The 16,713-nt window shown below is 51.3% G+C and overlaps 6 protein-coding genes across 6 annotated transcripts; 3 read left to right on the forward strand and 3 right to left on the reverse strand.

The window, feature by feature from the left end:
- Positions 1 to 2,056: 2,056 nt before the first annotated feature.
- J4E87_005625 (uncharacterized protein) lies at positions 2,057 to 3,469 on the forward strand (the record flags this gene model as incomplete). The annotated part of the gene is made up of 3 exons (XM_049377232.1): positions 2,057 to 2,304; positions 2,357 to 2,512; positions 2,746 to 3,469. 3 exons carry the CDS (start codon positions 2,057 to 2,059, stop codon positions 3,467 to 3,469), a joined length of 1,128 nt encoding a protein of 375 aa, XP_049232858.1.
- A 1,755-nt stretch (positions 3,470 to 5,224) lies between these two features.
- Positions 5,225 to 6,318, forward strand: J4E87_005626 (uncharacterized protein; the record flags this gene model as incomplete). Its single annotated transcript, XM_049377233.1, has 2 exons — positions 5,225 to 6,171; positions 6,225 to 6,318. The coding sequence occupies 2 exons, from the start codon at positions 5,225 to 5,227 to the stop codon at positions 6,316 to 6,318; spliced, it is 1,041 nt and encodes a 346-aa protein (XP_049232859.1).
- Positions 6,319 to 6,997: 679 nt separating this feature from the next.
- Positions 6,998 to 8,351, reverse strand: J4E87_005627 (uncharacterized protein; the record flags this gene model as incomplete). The annotated part of the gene is made up of 3 exons (XM_049377234.1): positions 6,998 to 7,402; positions 7,563 to 8,312; positions 8,346 to 8,351. The coding sequence occupies 3 exons, from the start codon at positions 8,349 to 8,351 to the stop codon at positions 6,998 to 7,000; spliced, it is 1,161 nt and encodes a 386-aa protein (XP_049232860.1).
- A 636-nt stretch (positions 8,352 to 8,987) lies between these two features.
- On the forward strand, positions 8,988 to 9,947 carry J4E87_005628 (uncharacterized protein; the record flags this gene model as incomplete). The annotated part of the gene is made up of 3 exons (XM_049377235.1): positions 8,988 to 8,993; positions 9,244 to 9,552; positions 9,663 to 9,947. The coding sequence occupies 3 exons, from the start codon at positions 8,988 to 8,990 to the stop codon at positions 9,945 to 9,947; spliced, it is 600 nt and encodes a 199-aa protein (XP_049232861.1).
- Positions 9,948 to 10,562: 615 nt separating this feature from the next.
- Positions 10,563 to 11,972, reverse strand: J4E87_005629 (uncharacterized protein; the record flags this gene model as incomplete). Its single annotated transcript, XM_049377236.1, has 3 exons — positions 10,563 to 11,007; positions 11,060 to 11,577; positions 11,634 to 11,972. 3 exons carry the CDS (start codon positions 11,970 to 11,972, stop codon positions 10,563 to 10,565), a joined length of 1,302 nt encoding a protein of 433 aa, XP_049232862.1.
- A 2,311-nt stretch (positions 11,973 to 14,283) lies between these two features.
- J4E87_005630 (uncharacterized protein) lies at positions 14,284 to 15,989 on the reverse strand (the record flags this gene model as incomplete). Its single annotated transcript, XM_049377237.1, has 2 exons — positions 14,284 to 15,832; positions 15,880 to 15,989. The coding sequence occupies 2 exons, from the start codon at positions 15,987 to 15,989 to the stop codon at positions 14,284 to 14,286; spliced, it is 1,659 nt and encodes a 552-aa protein (XP_049232863.1).
- Between the last annotated feature and the right edge of the window lie 724 nt (positions 15,990 to 16,713).

Genomic DNA, 16,713 nt, shown 5'->3' on the forward strand with positions numbered 1-16,713 from the left:
TCCTGATCCAGGCTGCTGTTGTCCGAAATAGCGGTTGAGGCTTTGGACATTTGTTGAACGATTGTACTGTACGCTCGATGCTTTGTCTCTATTGACAGGCCGGGAGCTGAGTAAGAAATTCAACCATGTAAAATCTGAATTAGAAAACATTGACGTGTGTGATCTTCACAATGCATTTATACGCAGGCACGCCAACCTCGGAAAACACCAAACAGGTCTGCAGCCTACATCAACATAGAAACATGCATTGTAGGTAATGTAACGTCGACGTAGGCTCTAGACCTATTTAGTCTTTTCTTGTGTGAGGTGCAGGTAAGATGCTGTCCTCATTCGCAGCTGTACAATCCACCCTTCTCATGTGCGCCCTCTATGCGAAAACACCTTCACGATGTTCCCTCCCGGGCCCTCTATCCATGCGCGTGCTATTCTTGGTCGCATTACGATCTCTCACTGTATATGAGTCTGTCATACTGCGCCCCGCGTGCCAGATATAATGCGAGACTTGAGAGCATAATAGCCCTGTAGTCAGGTTTCGTAAATCGTACCAGTAGCTTCATATCAGAGAGCTGGCAGTTTCGAAAAAGCTAGCGGCTACAGATTTCCGCAGGCATAGATAGGCTGCAATGAATGTAACGTTTGTCTCGATCGTGGATAATAACAGTTGTAGGGAATCTTGAGGACGAACGATGAAGTCAGACAGTTGCTGCTGCTAGATACAGTACCACACTCTTTGAACTAATTATTGTCTTTATCCTAGATAAATGAGCATGCTGTCCAGAGTATCTTCCAACTCAGGCAAAAAGCCTCGGTTCAAGTCTAGGTTGAATGGTTTCAGTCTCATCCTCTAGGCAAGCAGTAGTTAGTTCCGCACAGAAGTCATCTTGCACGCGCATCTGTCAGATTCTAGATACCAGATATTGGTGGCGTCTGGGGGCGAGAACAATTGAGGATGGAGGTTTAGCCACGCGAGGGTAACGTGCGAAGTTTGGGACGCCTAAATCCGATCTTTGGATGGTGGTATTCGCGTAAAAGCCAATTTCGACCACAACAGCCGGCAAGTTCTCACTCTGGTCTTGAACGCCTCAATTCATGGTTGTTCCATTTTTGAATTGCGATCGAATCGTCTCGTGCCAGTCGCGAAACGACCTCGGGACAGCCTGCCCATGCGCTGTTATGTGTCGATCATCTTGTATTTCCCTCAACACGCGGAAGCTATGCACGACTCTGCTCATCGCGTAATACAGCCGTTGTAATCTTGCCTATGCATATTACATGCTTCCGAGGCGCCACAGCTGAGTTTGTGATGCGCGCGCGCCGCCCCTGCTAGTTTTAGCTACCTAGCGCACAACAGGCTGGGAAGACGCGATATTTCCACGGCTCTCGGTCTGTCGTACAAAGTATTCGGAGACATAACGCCGCGACTATTCACTGTTTTAAGATGTTGAAGAAGGTATGGAGGCTAGGTGAAGGTCCGCGGAACTTTAATTGGCAGCGCATGAGAGCACTTGACGTATGTGACGGACCTTGGCGTCAGGCCCTCTGTACTACGGGAATGCGCGAATAGTAGCGAGACACACAACATCCATAGTGCGTGCCGATCGGATCTGTTGCCGATCGAATCAGCCGCTCCTAGTACCAGGTAGTTGGCAGTGGCTGTAACGCCGTCTATACATGGAGTTTGAAAAGTATGAGAGACCTTCCCCAGTTGGACATGCCGGCCTGTTCGGATTCTTCTGGAATGCGAATATCTACTACGCAGAGTAGTAGGCCACCTCGCACACTCACATGTATCCTTGACATGCAGAACCTCGGTGCCCGAGCTCCTCGCCTTCGAGATTTTTACGGGTCCTTGCATGTCGTGTGAATACCTATAAGAAGTGGTCCGAGACGTGCACTTGGCATAGTTAGTAGGCCCGTTGTCCTTCATACGTCTTTTACCGTAGTTGAGCCTCATTTCAAAAGATCGGCGTTAAGTCCTCCAGTCTTGTCATACTTCAACATCGCTTGCTCCCACAGATTGAGCTTGACATAACCTCTCCTTCCCAAGCCACACATCATGCGGGGTGTTCTTCAAGTCGCCCTACTTCTGCCTTTGGCCGTGGGGAATGCGCTTCCCCACGACCGAGCGCAGTTTAAAAAGAGACCCTTCGACCATGTTGACGACATTCTCGCAGGCTTGGGTAGCATCAAGCAGGACCTGATGGCTGGTGGCGCTGCAATCAACCAGCAGCTCTATCAAGCCACTCAAAAGCCCGCGCAGTACGAAAAGTGCAACCCCAGCAACGTCCAAGTGCGGCAGGAATGGTAAGTCTCCGGAACCTAATGCTCCTCGATAACCATGCTGATCGTCTTGAAGGTCTACCTTCTCCAAGGCTGAGAAGAAGGCATACATTAGTGCGGTTCAGTGTCTAACTGAGCTGCCGTCAAAGACACCGAAGGAGATGTGCCCCGGTTGTAGAAATCGCTATGACGATTTCGTGGCCACCCACATGCAGCAGACCTTCAACATCCAGTAGGTCTCCCTTTGGAACACGAATGTGATATACGTACTGACTTTGTCCACCAACGTCTAGCGTTACGGGTAATTTCCTTACATGGCACCGATACTTTACCTGGGCGTATGAGCAGACTTTGCGCAATGAATGCGGCTACAAGGGCACGCAACCTTACTGTAGGTGTCTCTGTACGAACTGCATGTGATGCATACGCTGATTTCGTACACCAATATCTAGACAGCTACTCCAGATGGCACAAAGATCCTACAAAGTCGCCTCTGCTCGACGGCTCTGCGACGTCGATTTCTGGACAGGGCGCTAAAGGATGCAGCAATCAGACATGGACTGGAGTCCCGTCGAACGATCAACCAGTCATCAAGATTCCGCATGGCCAAGGTGGTGGCTGCGTGACCTCAGGACCGTTCACGAACTTCACTGTCAATCTCGGACCGTTGGTTCCTGCATCCAAATGTGTCCGACCGAATCCCGATCCGTCCGGCCTAGGATACAACCCCCGTTGTCTCATGCGCGATATCAACGGCTTCACCGGAGAGGGATGGCTGAAGGACGACGACGTGGTTTCTCTGCTCCAGAGTGACGACTACCAAACGTTTTGGGAAGTTTTGCAAGGTGGGCCAATGGGGAACAGCTTCGCGAACGGTTTCATGGGCGTGCACACGGCCGGTCACTTTATCATTGGCGGCGATCCGGCGGGTGATTTCACAGCATCTCCTGGAGATCCCTACTTCTTCTTCCACCACTCGTCGATTGACAGGCTTTACTGGACTTGGCAGAACCTGAAGCCGAGTGAGCGTACAACTGCCTTGTATGGACCTACCTTTATCGGAACCCCGACCTCGCCCAATGCAACACTCAACGACACCCTGAGCATGGGGGCAGCATATCCTGGGCCCATCACCATAGAAGATGCGTCAAGCACCATGGGCGGACCATTCTGCTACATCTACATTTAGCCTGTAGTGTTTTGGCTTCGTCGTTTTTGGAACAATTTATCCTTTGGATTGGTATTGCACTGTTCCGTTCGTGATACGTGCGCCGAGTTTCGATACTGATCGTCGTTGACACATTGTCGGAAGAGCCGAAGTCGGACCTAGAGTTGCGATGCTAGACATTAGGTGGTACCTGGTTCCGATCAAGCTCTTCTGATCAGCTGTGGTACAAGCTGTTCGGCCTTCCATGTGATTTTAGCATGTGACACCGCGATAGCGATGGTTGTTGGAGGCGATACCCAGTAGCATCGATGCAGGCAATGACCGTGAGAGGCGGTGCGGCACCGATCCACGAACTCTGCCTTCCCCAGCAGGGTTGCGTAGTTGACCGTCGCGTCGCCCGACGGCGCGCAGATTGACGCCCTGAGCGGGTGTTTCCCTTGACACAGCTATGGACAGTGGTTTTGTAACGACGAGCCAAGAGCGACAAGTAAGTGCGGGCTAGTGTCATTGTTTGGGTCGTTGTGATGCGGTTGTGATGGAATGGTAGTGACGACTTGTGGCGGCGCTTGGGCAGCCGGAGATAATTGCCCAAGTTCACTATGTCCGGCACTACAAGATTGACCGATTACTGTCACCTCAGTCTCCCAATAAGCAAACCCATGATATCGACCACGTTTGAACGCAATCGCACCTATTTATTCTGGAGTTTAGTGTGTCATATCCAATTTCTACACGAGTGCTAAATCTTCACCCAAGAAGTGCTGTCCTGTCGTCTATCATAGATTTTGACCAAAGTTGATTGGGAATCAGCATCTGGGAGAGGAAGACTCGAGCATGCAGACACTCGAACGGCATCGCTGCAATATGCGATAGTATTGTCCCCCGATCGCCAATTTATCCCAGCTATTCTTGTAGATACGAGCTTGATCTAGGGCACTCTCGGGCTGTTGTTGAACTCATTTGGCGCAAGTACCAATAGATGGCACAGTCGAACTGTCGCAATTCTCTAAGATTACCCATACTGGAAGAGATGGAAATAGTGTGCGGCTAACTTCAGGCCACGAGATATCAGGATAAGTATAATCCGCAACGCTCAAGAGATAGCGAAGACCTAAGAGAACACGCCCCGAAAACCACCAGTCCAAATAATCAACCTGCTCATCGTCTGTGCGATACGTGCTCAAAAGGATGCAGGGGGTCAACAACCTAGTGCAGCTGCGGAGATACGTCCCTGCATCAGGAGGTGGGAAGCCAACCGTGGGGTAATTATAGTCAGGCCAATACTCCTCGTAGGTAGTTTACACTACAATTGTTAGGTCTCAGTCAACAGAAGCACCAAAGCGCTATTCCGCAGTCAACGGCAGCCTAAGTTGTTTAGGTATTCAGTGATATACAAAATCCTGCACCTGCAACACGAGACTCGAAGAGCGATACCAAGTGATCTTGAACTCAGTACATACTCGCATCTAAATTATCGGCTTTTTGCAAACGTCTTTACATTATGCAAAAGCTGATACAAAAGTAAGACAAGACCGAAAGCATCAGTTAATGATTTGGCGATACATCTGTGAAGTTCGTCCGCCTCAGTACTGCGGAGTTCCGCAGGACGGGAAGCGGATGAGTCGCGACCCCCCTGAACCCCATAGTTGTGACTGCTGCGTGTTGTACAAAATGAAATCTGCCCCTAAGTCGACTAAGGGCCTTTGTGATCTTCTTACCTCTTTCCTCCAAATCTACATTTCCTTCTTTCTATCTCATCTGTAAATAAAACCCAACATGGCGACCGATGTCAATGTCCAATCACTTATCGGTCCCGGCCCACCTGCTTCTGTGAAAGGGCAGATAGCAGCGATGCGATGGGCTAAGCAAAACCCGCCTAAAGACCCAAAATCGTCCTTTGTGGGAAAGACAGTGATCATCACTGGATCAAATACTGGGATCGGCTTGCCTGCCGCCACCAAGTTCGCTGCCAACGGTGCCTCCAAAGTCATCCTCGCAGTACGCAATCTCTCAAAGGGGGAAGAAGCCAAGCGCTCTATCATCGCAGAGACGGGCTGTAAAGCCGAAGTCATTGATATTCTCGAGCTCGACATGAGTAACTGGACATCTGTCAAAACCTTCGCCAACGATGTCACCAGCAGATACGACGAGATTAATATCGTCGTCTTGAACGCGGGGGTCGCACCTCCGAGTTATGTCGAGAACGAGAAGACAGGCTACGAGGCAGCCCTACAAGTCAATATCCTATCGACGGCGTATCTCGCCATGCTACTGCTTCCCAGCCTCAAAAGTAACGCGTCCAAGGGTACTCCAGGCCAGCTCACCATAACTGGCAGCTTCGCTAGCAAGTATGTCACGCCTGCAGACGCTGAAGTCAAGAGTGGTCAGACATTGATCGACAAGCTGAATGACCCCACTGCTTTCAACGCCGCGAAGACGTATGGATTGATCAAGCTGGTCACGCAGTACATACGACAAGGCCTCGTCGACGACTTCTCCAAGGACGCCCAAGGAAATATCGACGTCTTCATCAATGTTGCATGCCCGGGCTATTGCACCACAGATCTGGGGAGAGATTTCCCATGGTATCTCGCGATGCCAACAAAATTGATGCAAATGTTTGTGGGACGCACAGCTGAACAAGGAGCGCGCGAGTTGGTCAGTGCCACGCTTCTGGGAAAGATCGGTCACAACCAATTCTGGTCTAATGACATACTGGATGAGTGAGTCCTCTGGACAAGTGTTGCACGCCATAGAAAATACTGACCTCCAGCAGTCCAGGTGAGCTGGTCATTGGGTACCAAGGGAATAAGCTGCAGTCACAGACATGGAATGAGATCCGCCGCATCTGCGAGAAGCAGGGACTGTAAGGTGACAGGGGCGGGCATCGAGCGGACAGGATGTGGGCGTTCACATGGCTTCTGTCTAATTGTTTCCAACAATATTATAGGTTTACGTCGCTCGTTAGGCTTCCCGTCCGCTCAGCCATATACAAGCATTGTACCGGCAGATTAGTACTCGGGGTCGTCTCTGGGTCAACTCTCGGTCATCGCAGCGTCAAACGCTGGAGGAGGATAAACTACATGCTCGCTCCGGAAAATGTAGGGATAAAGCGTGCATTAGCTTATTAACACACATCGCGCAATATCTCCGCATAGCGACATCCTTTATTAGTCTCTCTATCCTTTACTAGGCTATCTATCCTTTACTAAGCCCTCTATCCTTTACTAAGCCCTCTATCCTTTACTAAGCCCTCTATCCTTTACTAAGCCCTCTATCCTTTACTAGGCCCTCTATCTTCTACTAGGCCCTCTATCCTTCATCAGACTCTCTATCCTTTATCAGGCTCTCCTACGTCATCAGGCTCTCTATTCGTCATTAGGCTCCCCATCCGTCATTAGGCTCTCCATCCTTCATCTGGCTCTCCATCCTGCACTTTAATGACGAAGCCTGGGAAAATGTAAATTGTATTCTCTTCTCAATTACAGGGCAAGGCCGCCATTGCTCTTCAGTTCGCCAATCAAGACTACCGCGCGCGTCTTCCACGTCCTAGTCCTCGTCTTCAGACTCCACAAGCGGTCTCTTACGTCTTGCTCTCTTGCTCGCAGTTCCCATTGCGCTCTCCTCGTTTTCCTGAAGGTTGGCCTTCTCCGCACGAAGAAGATTGTTCTTTGCCTCAGTAAAGACTACCCGGGCAATACGCGGAGTTTTTCCCTTCTTCATCGGCCAATCTTTCAGTATCAAATCACAGGCAGTGTCCAGTTCTGCTCTTGTCGCATCAGCGCTACTAAAGTGTTTGTTCTTGTTCAAAAATACGGCTGCGTAGCTGTTCAACAAAGACTTCTCTCTGTCGGTAAAGTCGATAGGGTAGGTGATTGAGCTCGCAGGTGGCATCGGAAATGTAGACGCCCATCGATGGGAGGCACGGATGGCTTCGTTCCAGACGACACCCCGCTGTTGTATGTTTTTGCCTAAAAGTCCGTTTTTTTTGCATCGACATGCTGTGGGCGCATACGCGTCGATTGCTGTACACAATGAGCATAGCTAGGAGGAGACCTCAGTCCCTGCGTCGGCACAGTCCTGATCGTAGGGATGAAGGCGCTGCTTTTTGCACGTGGGGTTCGGCGTTCGCGCTGTTCTTTTCAGCTCTCTTGGCAACCTTCCGAGCTGTCCTGTCTGCAGTAGTACTACTACTTGAGCGTCTCCCTGTTGCCAGCGCTTGAACTATGCTCTCTATTCTTTTGGGTCTTCCGGCCTTTGTACCTGTCTCTACCTTGAGCAGCGCTGTGTATCGATCGCCCTTGTTCATGCTTTCCCATTGAGCTTCCGCAGCAGGTACCTGAGCAAGCGCAATCTTGAGGTCTTCAGGCACTACGATCGTAGCAGACCCTGCGTACGCACGATCCCATCGCCCGTCTGCTTTCGCAGCATCAACGTCAGCCAGGCCAGCAGGACGCATTCGGCCGGTCTCAATAAGACGTGCCACCGTCCCGACGTTCTTCTGAGACCACATACTGTTCGCTCTCCGTGGTGTGTAGCGTACCGTCCACCAGGTCTCATCGCAGGCGTTGGCGCGACCATCTATCCAGCCATAACATAGCGCTACTTCGACGGCTTCCGCTGCCGTTATTGAGGGTGTGCCAGAATTCTTTTTGGCGAGCTTCACGTAGAGGCCGGGAGCCGTGGCATGTTCGCGCTCGAGAAAGGTTTCGAAATCTGTACACGTAGGAAACGCCTGTACGGGGAATTCGGGCGGTGTTGCCTTGGGCGGCATAGTGGCTAGTGTGGGGTTGCGGAGCAGCGGGAAACGCGATGCGGGTCTTTGCAGCTGGACAATGTTTAGTGAAGAGAGGGACATGCGGTCCTGAAGCTTGGCAGCATGTGCGTACCTATTCACCGTCATTAGAGATGGCATGCAGTCGTGGAGTCGATGCATGTCCGTCGCAAAAATCGGGGAGGAGGCGCAGCACGTCAGGCGCGCAATCACGTGCGCACGTGTGCACGCGCCACATCACTCTATCAAGTTGATGAGAAGAGATGCCACTACACGTTCATCGATCGTTTGTGTCTAGCACTACGTTCGCACTTCAGCAGGCGATTGCTATACGCTGTCTGCTCCCATTGCCACGTCTTCCGCTGCTCTGCCTCTTCTCTCCTGCAACCCGACTGTGCCTCCCAGAGTTTAGCGAGATTTCGAGATGAGGGGTCTGGGGTAACGACTGTGGGCGCTGGGCGCGTCATCTTCAGGCAACGACCTGACACGCACGTGAGATCTTTGCAATACAAGCGCTACTAGTGCAGTTCAGTCTCGAATCACGATTTGTCCGCTCTCACATTCGTTGCTACCCAATTGAACGCGCCTTCCATTGCTACAAGTCGCCATCTAGAGCTCAAGTCATTGGGTCTGTTCAACTCTGTTGACTATCAACACGAATGTCCAATGCTCCCATCGCAAGAGCCGCAGCCCTGACGCGAGTAATTGGGCAGTCGGGTCGCCGTTACGTTGTCGAACGACTACTTCAAGATCGGCCGGGCAACCATGGACGTGTGTATCTTGCCACGTTAGTTGACACTATCCGAAACAAACAACATGATATTCGTCTGACGTCTTTTGCAGCTCGGAGGATCGGAAATACGTACTGAAGACAGTCCCTGAGAAAACTTACAAACATTGCAAGACCATGTTTGACACTCTTCGCGGTACGTCTCACGTACGTGTCGCCGAGGACACCGACTCAGAACATTGCACATTCATACATCCATACCGACGTGACCACCTACTGTCTTTCGTTCAGAAAGACGTTCCGCTTCCCACAACAAAACTCGTCCTTCGAGACGCTCTGCGTGGGCTCGCAGCGCTACACGCCAAAGGGATGGTGCACACCGATATAAAGCCAAACAACATATTGCTGGATTGGAACGATCAAGGAGGGGGGCTAGAAGTCAAAGAAGTGCAGATTGCTGACATGGAAGATATGGTTCACCTCCCGGATAACCATTACATCAGTGGCAGGCAGTGGGGAAACTGGATGTGGCGCAGTCCAGAGGCGCACGCAGCGGCAGCGATACAAAAGCCGACAGACATGTTCTCCTTCGGTCTGGTTGTAAGTGGCCTACCACTTGTATCGCGCTTCAATGAGTAACTCAATTTCGCAGTGCATATACGCCGTGACAAAGGAAGCAGTTCTCGCTGTAGATCCAAAAAAAGCTACAGAAGACAATCCAATCGAGGCCATCGTCGTTCGACGTCTCATATTTTAGCGACCTAGAAGATATGGAAGGGTTGATCACCTACCTGGAAGATAGCCCCTGGATTGGCTACCTGAACTTCGTGATGGCGAATTTCAGCGAAGACTATCCAAGACGTCCACTCTGCCTGTGGAGCGATCTCGACGAAGATTTGAAGGATCTTTTGACGAAGATGATGAGTATGGACCCGAAACGACGCATCACAGCTTCTGAGGCTTTGGCGCACAAGTGGTTTGCGGACGTGCCTTGATGTATCTTGCAGAGCTCAGCGCTGTCGACTGTCCTTTGGTCCTTTGTACTATTACCCTCATGTAGAACGACCTCACCTCTCTCTCTATAATTACCCACTCAATCAATATCTCTGCTCTAGGATCTTATCAAATTACAGCATGCGTGTTTTCGTGCATAAAGAGGCACACTAGCCTGAGCCGCAAACGAGCGTGCGCCAAACTGCAAGATATAGCGGTAAAGATCAGGGTATAGGTCAAACATGCTGTCCGATCAGCTGTACACCAGAGATCATTCAGGTTCAGTCTAGTCCGTCGAGTAGGATTTGCATTCAAGACAAATCCTCGTTATAGTCGGAGCTGGGCGTCAAGCGTCAACGTTTAGTACAAAGGTAAATGTACATGTGAGTGCGGGTTAATGAACCTATATTACTCGCTTGAATCCTATGATGCAGGACAAAGGCGGTCGAAGCCATCTAAAACACGACTGAAAAGGACAAAGCTCCGCCTCAAGTGACTACTGTAAACGTAGATAATAATGCGTGTCTATTGGAACGCTTGAACGCGGGTATCGTAAGCATAAAACCAAGTACTCCAAATGCTCATGCAACGCCTATCCTAACACTTCTTATTCCCGCTCACGGAATAGCTGCAGGATCCTTGGGCCAATTGGCCGCAAAGGCAGTCCATGGTGTACCTCGCATGACCAGATTGCCGTCCTTGTCAGGTACGTACAACTGTGGCTCATATCCCTGTACACTCGCCCATGACCAAAACAGCCGTCTCCAGTAACAAGTCACTGCCGCTGGTGTCAGATACCTTCTGGTGAAGGTCTCGTAACTGTTCTTTGCAATCTCCTCAGCTTCGTTGTCATGCGCACGGTAGTACTCCATAGCCGATTCGAGGTTTCCAAAGTTCTCGGACGCTTCAATGTAGTTCACGTCGGGACCAGCAAGCCTCATTAGGTGAGTGTGAAACTCTTGCCATTCGAGAGGGTGTGTGACGAGGGCTGAGCGGCAAAGCTGGAGGTACTTAAGGCGGCCGGAGTACGAGGTACCTTCGGTTTGGACGGTGAACTTGTATCTAGAAGACGGTCAGTACGGTTTCATACCCATGTCGCAGCTTTGTCTCTTACCCGCAGAATTGCCTCAGATTCATAACGTCCTTGGTATGCGGGTCGCTGGCGTTGTTGATGACCACAGGCTTGATGTCGCTCCATTCCTTGCCTTCGCTGACTCGGACCAGCTCCTTCCTCAGCTTAGCCATCTTGACCTTGCCCCGCCATACGATCCTAGGGTCCTTCTTCGCCCATGGCAATTCGGTCTCCTTCTGCTCAATTTCTTTCCTGATGCTGTTCCAGCTTGGAGCATGGGTATAGTTCCACGCCCAGTACGCGTAGTTTGGCATCATCCAAATGTCCTTGTACTCCGGACCCTCCTTCCGGGTGTACCCAAAGAATGTTCCCTGTTTCCTGGATCGCCGCGGCAGATCGTCGAGCGAGAGGGAGAATTCGACGTTTGGGATCGAGGGGTCGGATGTTGAGGTGGTGGAGACGGCGCGGTCGATTTGTGCTAGGGTTCCTAGAATGCGTTCTCTCTCGTTTCCGTTCGTGACGTAGCATTCCTCTGGCTTTCCGGCATCGACGACAAACAACTAGGAGTGGCAGGTTAGTTGTAGCCCGGAAATTGACCAGACGCGTATAGACGTACCTCGCCCTCGTATACCATAACCCGTAGCATGCATCTTCCCTGATCGATTTCGATATCCTGAATATGCACCTTTCTGCCTTGCCTTAGGCTAACCGACTGATCTAAGCTGTGATACAGCTTTGGAAAGGCGGAATCGCATTGGTCATGGCTGAGTGTGTGCACATTGGCATGCAGGTCGGCGTTGAAGTCCCAGTCTCGCTGAAGATTCCTATGGTGTGAAAAAGGAATATAGTTGTGTTTCGATTGCCCCCATATGGACCATAACTGGGTTGCGATCACAAAGGTCGAGATGTAAAAGACGAGGTGCGAAAAAGATAGACGGTACGCCTTTGGCATCATGATTGCATAACGAGTGAACAACGCGCGACTGTATTAACGAATGACTGAGGGTAAGTTGTGAGGTCGAGAGGCGAAGTTGGAGAGAGACAAGAATCCCAAGAAATGGACAAGACTCGAGAGAAAAGCCGCCTTCAGATAGTGCCCCATTTGATACGAGCGTCCATTCTGACAAGCGTCGACTGAGCACAGCTAACCATTAGTAGCGGAGGGTGTCCATGCGAACCCCTGGGCTATCCCCACACCATGACAGACTGGGCAAGTACGAGCTGACAGTTCGATCAAGGCCCTATCAGAGAGCCGCTAGAGCCGGACACGATAAGTGCATGGCCTGGAATACGATCAAAAGGATCTGAAGGTGTCAGGAAAGAGTGGATAGGAGTTGTTCGCCTGGATCGTTCAGGGGTAGAAGCTTCCGTCAGACCCTGGCGCTAAGACGCATCAGCCTCGGCTAGTCGTATCTTTGGCTAGCTGGCGAGAGCACGCGCACGCAAGCGACTCTGACCGCGAACGCTAACGGGCATCAACAATCACGCCGGCCGCGAACCGCCATATTGCAGTCCAACCCAGTACCATAGAACTAAAAGTGCGCGAAGGAAACGTCTTGGAGTAGTCCCCGATGCATTGACGTCAAGCAACGCCATGCAATGGGAGAACTCTTGTTCGAGGGCCCACGCGGCTTAGCGCGGGAGCTTAACACTCCAGGTGGACTTATCCCCTGGCATCTGCAGCTCTATACCCTCAGCTAACTGTACATGGAGGTGATGGGACGTCGCAAGGCGAGCATCACAATCAGGAAGGTGGGATCCGCAACATCCGACGAGGATCAATGCGCCCCAACCCGTTCGACCCTGCGCCGCATAGAGACCCGAATGCCCCTCTATCTTACTATCAGTGACCTTTTTGGTGTTCGGAGCCATGTCAAGGAGAAACCCAGACCCTGCCACCTATCAACAATCGTCACTCTTGCTCATGGAACATTGCATACTCGCCGACATAGGAACACAATCGTTCATTTGCCGATACGACACGGCCTGGTGGAACAACGGCTGAGTGCGGCACAGGACATTGACAGAATGCCTGACTGTGAAATGGAATGGCCTAATCCCGGTGGTTGATCATTTATCTGCTCTCACGCATTCGCTCTCATGCTCGACCCGGCACACGGCAATGCCATCAGAACCTTGAGGCATGATTATCTGATGTTCGAGAACCCACACGCCAGAAAAAGGAAATCCTCAACCGTTGGAGACGCTAGTCTTGCCTTGCACGCCTTCTGGTAGCCTTGAATCAAAAGCAACGCGAACATGACTACACAAGTGGCAATGCGAGAGTTCCGTCAGGCGACTACCCGAGATATAATGTGTATAGCGATAGCACTTGCAGGGGCGTAGTGGGGTGTGGAAACGCATATGCACTAACTCCACGGAAGAACTTCCACTTCGCGAACGCACCCATGGCTTGCCAAAGCTTATCGAGCGCTCGGACGCGCTCATACAGACTCTCCTCACGGTATTCTCAACATATGCATCATTTGGGGCATTTTCAAGCAACGAAAACAACTGTTTGTACCAACACGTCGTCGGGCGAAGAGATCACAGTGCTCGCTACTCTCAACTGTTGTTCTTTTGTCTCTTTGCGCATTTCACTCCTGAAGACCAAAGAACAGCATACTGTCGTAAGCCGGCACTCTCGTTGTCCATGTGCTGTTTGACGTCCCACCACACCAACGGCACATTTTTCAGCACTTCTTGTGTAGCCTCGATACCCAACTCATTGGCTTCCCCGCCGATATCGTTGAGTGTGAGTAGACGCTGATATCGTACAAGCTCCTGATCCTGCGACATGACGGGCAGCGTGCGGATGGTTGTTGGCAATTCCCGTGAGAATCGGTCGTGGAAATCAAGAACTTTGAAACACATTTAGCCGTTACTGTGGGTCGTGTGTCTATGTTTGTTTGGGTATGATTGCGCGTCAAACAAAGAGAATGCTCGAGTGAAATCCAGCAGGTTTCCGGGTCTCATCCTGAGGTGGTTTGTAATAATTAAACCTCCAGGAACATGAACCTAGATATGAGAGGATATGGAATACTTTACTGATGGCAAGTGGTGAATGTACATCAGCGACAGCTTCTGTTCTGAACGTGACTTCTGTGACAGCATATCTAAAGACGCCTTGAAAATGCGAGCGACAACCGCTCAATGCAAGTCTAACAAATCATCTAGCCTCCAGCAAACACCTGCGCTATGCCAAAGCAAACCATACATGAATATCATGTCTCTCATACAAATCGTAATTCGTGCCATCATTTTTACTACCGCTTCTTGTTCTTCTTCCCACCACCCGGTTGCGCGACAGATTTCAGCGCCGCATGTTCGGGATGCTTCTTCAAGTGCTGATGCAGTTGAGTCTTGGACGAGAAACCAGCGCTGCAGCCATTACACTTGTTTTTGATATCGGGCTCTTCGCTCTCAGCCTGTTTTGCAGCCTTCTTCATGCGCTTCAACGCAGCCTTGCCGAGCTTGGGTTCCGGTGGGGCGGTGACTTCTGGTTCTGTGGGATCTTCAGGTTTAAAGTCGAGATCTTCGGTGGGTGCTGTGGAGGGTTCTGTGCTGGCGCCAGCAAGTCGTGCTTCTATTTCGGAGCGCGAACTATATTCGTCGTCAACGTCTGAGCTTGTTTCTGAGTCGACGGGCGATGCAGAAATTGTATTACTAGGTGCCATTCGGTCCACATGGCCTTCTTCCTCGTCTGTAGTGTGGTCGTCTATGTCAAGCTCATTCGTCTTTGTCGCGAGGTTTTTCACGGATGCATCGGAGTCTCCACCACCAGAAACTTCGGGTTCCATCGCAAGCTCATCCTCTACCGGTAGAATCTCATCGCTTTTGAGGGCATCTTCGTCCAAATCCAGATGGGCGTTGTCCTTTTGCATCTTTTTCTTGAGAGCCTGGATTGCTTTCTGATGCTTCTTGCTCTTCTCATGGGCATCGTATTGCCGCTCGCTCTTGAAAGTCTTGTTACACGCAACGCATTCGTAGACGTCCTCCTCGACTTCACCTTCGCTTTCCTCTTCAAGTTCATCCGCCGGACGTGCGGTAGCCCAACTTGGCACCGCCTGCTCCTCCTGCTCCATCTTGGCGATCTGCGCAGCTCTTGCTCGTGCAGCCTGCGCTTTCCTAGCATCCCGCTGTGCTTTGGCCTTGTCCTCTGCCGTCTGTGTATTCGGAGTATACCGTGGGTCTCGCTTGCGTACGAACGCAACCAGCGTTCTGACCGCATCATTAAACGCCCTTCTGCCTTCGTCGCGGATCTTTTGGTTCTCCTTCTCAGCAGCCCTTCGATAGCGGCGATCAGGTTGAAGCGAGGGGTTGTATTCGTCCAACCATGCAAAACTTTTCACCGTGGCGAAGCCGTTCCATGCGGAATAGAAGTCGCGCACAACACCTTCGTACTCATCGTCCTTGTGCCCAAAGCTAGGGTAATCCGGTACATCAAGGTCGTCATAGTCAGCGGCATACTCCTCTTCGCGCGCAAGTTGCTCGAACGTCTCTCGTACGAAGCCAAAGAAGCCGTTCGGCGAGTCTGAGAAGTCCACATTCCCCCTGAACTTGCCCATCATCTGCGTTATGTCGTCGGCTGTCGTAACCTTCATGTCACCCTGGTAATGGTCGCTGGTCTCCTCGCCAGTAGTACCCCGCAGTATATCCCTCTCGTGTGCATCGTACCATGCGCGCTCCTGGTCATCTGAGAGAACTTCGTATGCGGATCGGACTTCGGCGAAGAGGGCAGTGGTACGTTCGACATCGCCGTAGTTTCGGTCGGGGTGCAGCTCGAGCGCTTTTTTGCGGTATGCCTTCTTGAGTCTTGTGGATGTTAGTATTGAATACGTTACGTGCGTCGTGTCACGTACTCGTCTTGGGTGGCATTGCGCTCCACACCCAGTAGTTCGTAGTAACTTGTCTTGACTTCGCCGGCATTACTAGGCGCGTCGCCGCCGCCGGTGGACTGTGATGCACCCATAGTGGCTTTGGCTCGATGCAGCTAGGTGTACGGTTCGGACGTATTCGAGATTTTCGGGTCTCGGACTACCTGCAGTGGCAGTGGCTGGATGCTGCAGTTCAGTTGTGTGGGCGTGTATGGGAGAGTGACAGCATATAAGTTTGTAGTGCAGCTTTCACAGCTTCTCGGTGCGCGTGCTGACAGCCTGCTATACACCGAGACTACCCCGGCTTTCACATCGTGTTAGTTGGGTGAGTCGCGAAGAGCCATGTTGCGTCACTGCAAGCAAATCGCCTATGACTGTGCGCTTGGCGTTGATTGGTCGCGGACTGCGAAGGCGAAAAGTTTGAGCAGACAGTGATTGAAGAAGAGCGCTATTGGAGCCACCGCAGTCTAGACAGCGCCGAAAGCCGGCACACGCCATGCTTTGATTTGCTTCATAAGAGAGGCGCATCCCCATGTCTTCGTGATGGCCTAAGACGAATCTCCATCGAATTCTGGGGTCTCCATTTAGCGGCATCCTTTCCAGGCACACAGGCGCATGACCCGCGGCGCAAATCGCCCTTGTTGACAAGTCGTAATTCTCTCACCCAACACCATTTCTTCCCCACCACCACACATCTGGGACTCTTTGACACTTCGTTCCCAATAATCCTTCTCTACTACACAGCCGCATCTGCATATTCCAGGGCGGTGATCGCTGGAACGCTTCGTTAGCCCGACCCGGAACTGTGGCCGAACAAGC

This window comes from Alternaria ethzedia (assembly GCF_023757985.1).
Source record: "Alternaria ethzedia strain BMP 0044 chromosome Unknown scaffold_12, whole genome shotgun sequence".
NCBI classification, from domain to species: Eukaryota; Fungi; Ascomycota; class Dothideomycetes; order Pleosporales; family Pleosporaceae; genus Alternaria; species Alternaria ethzedia.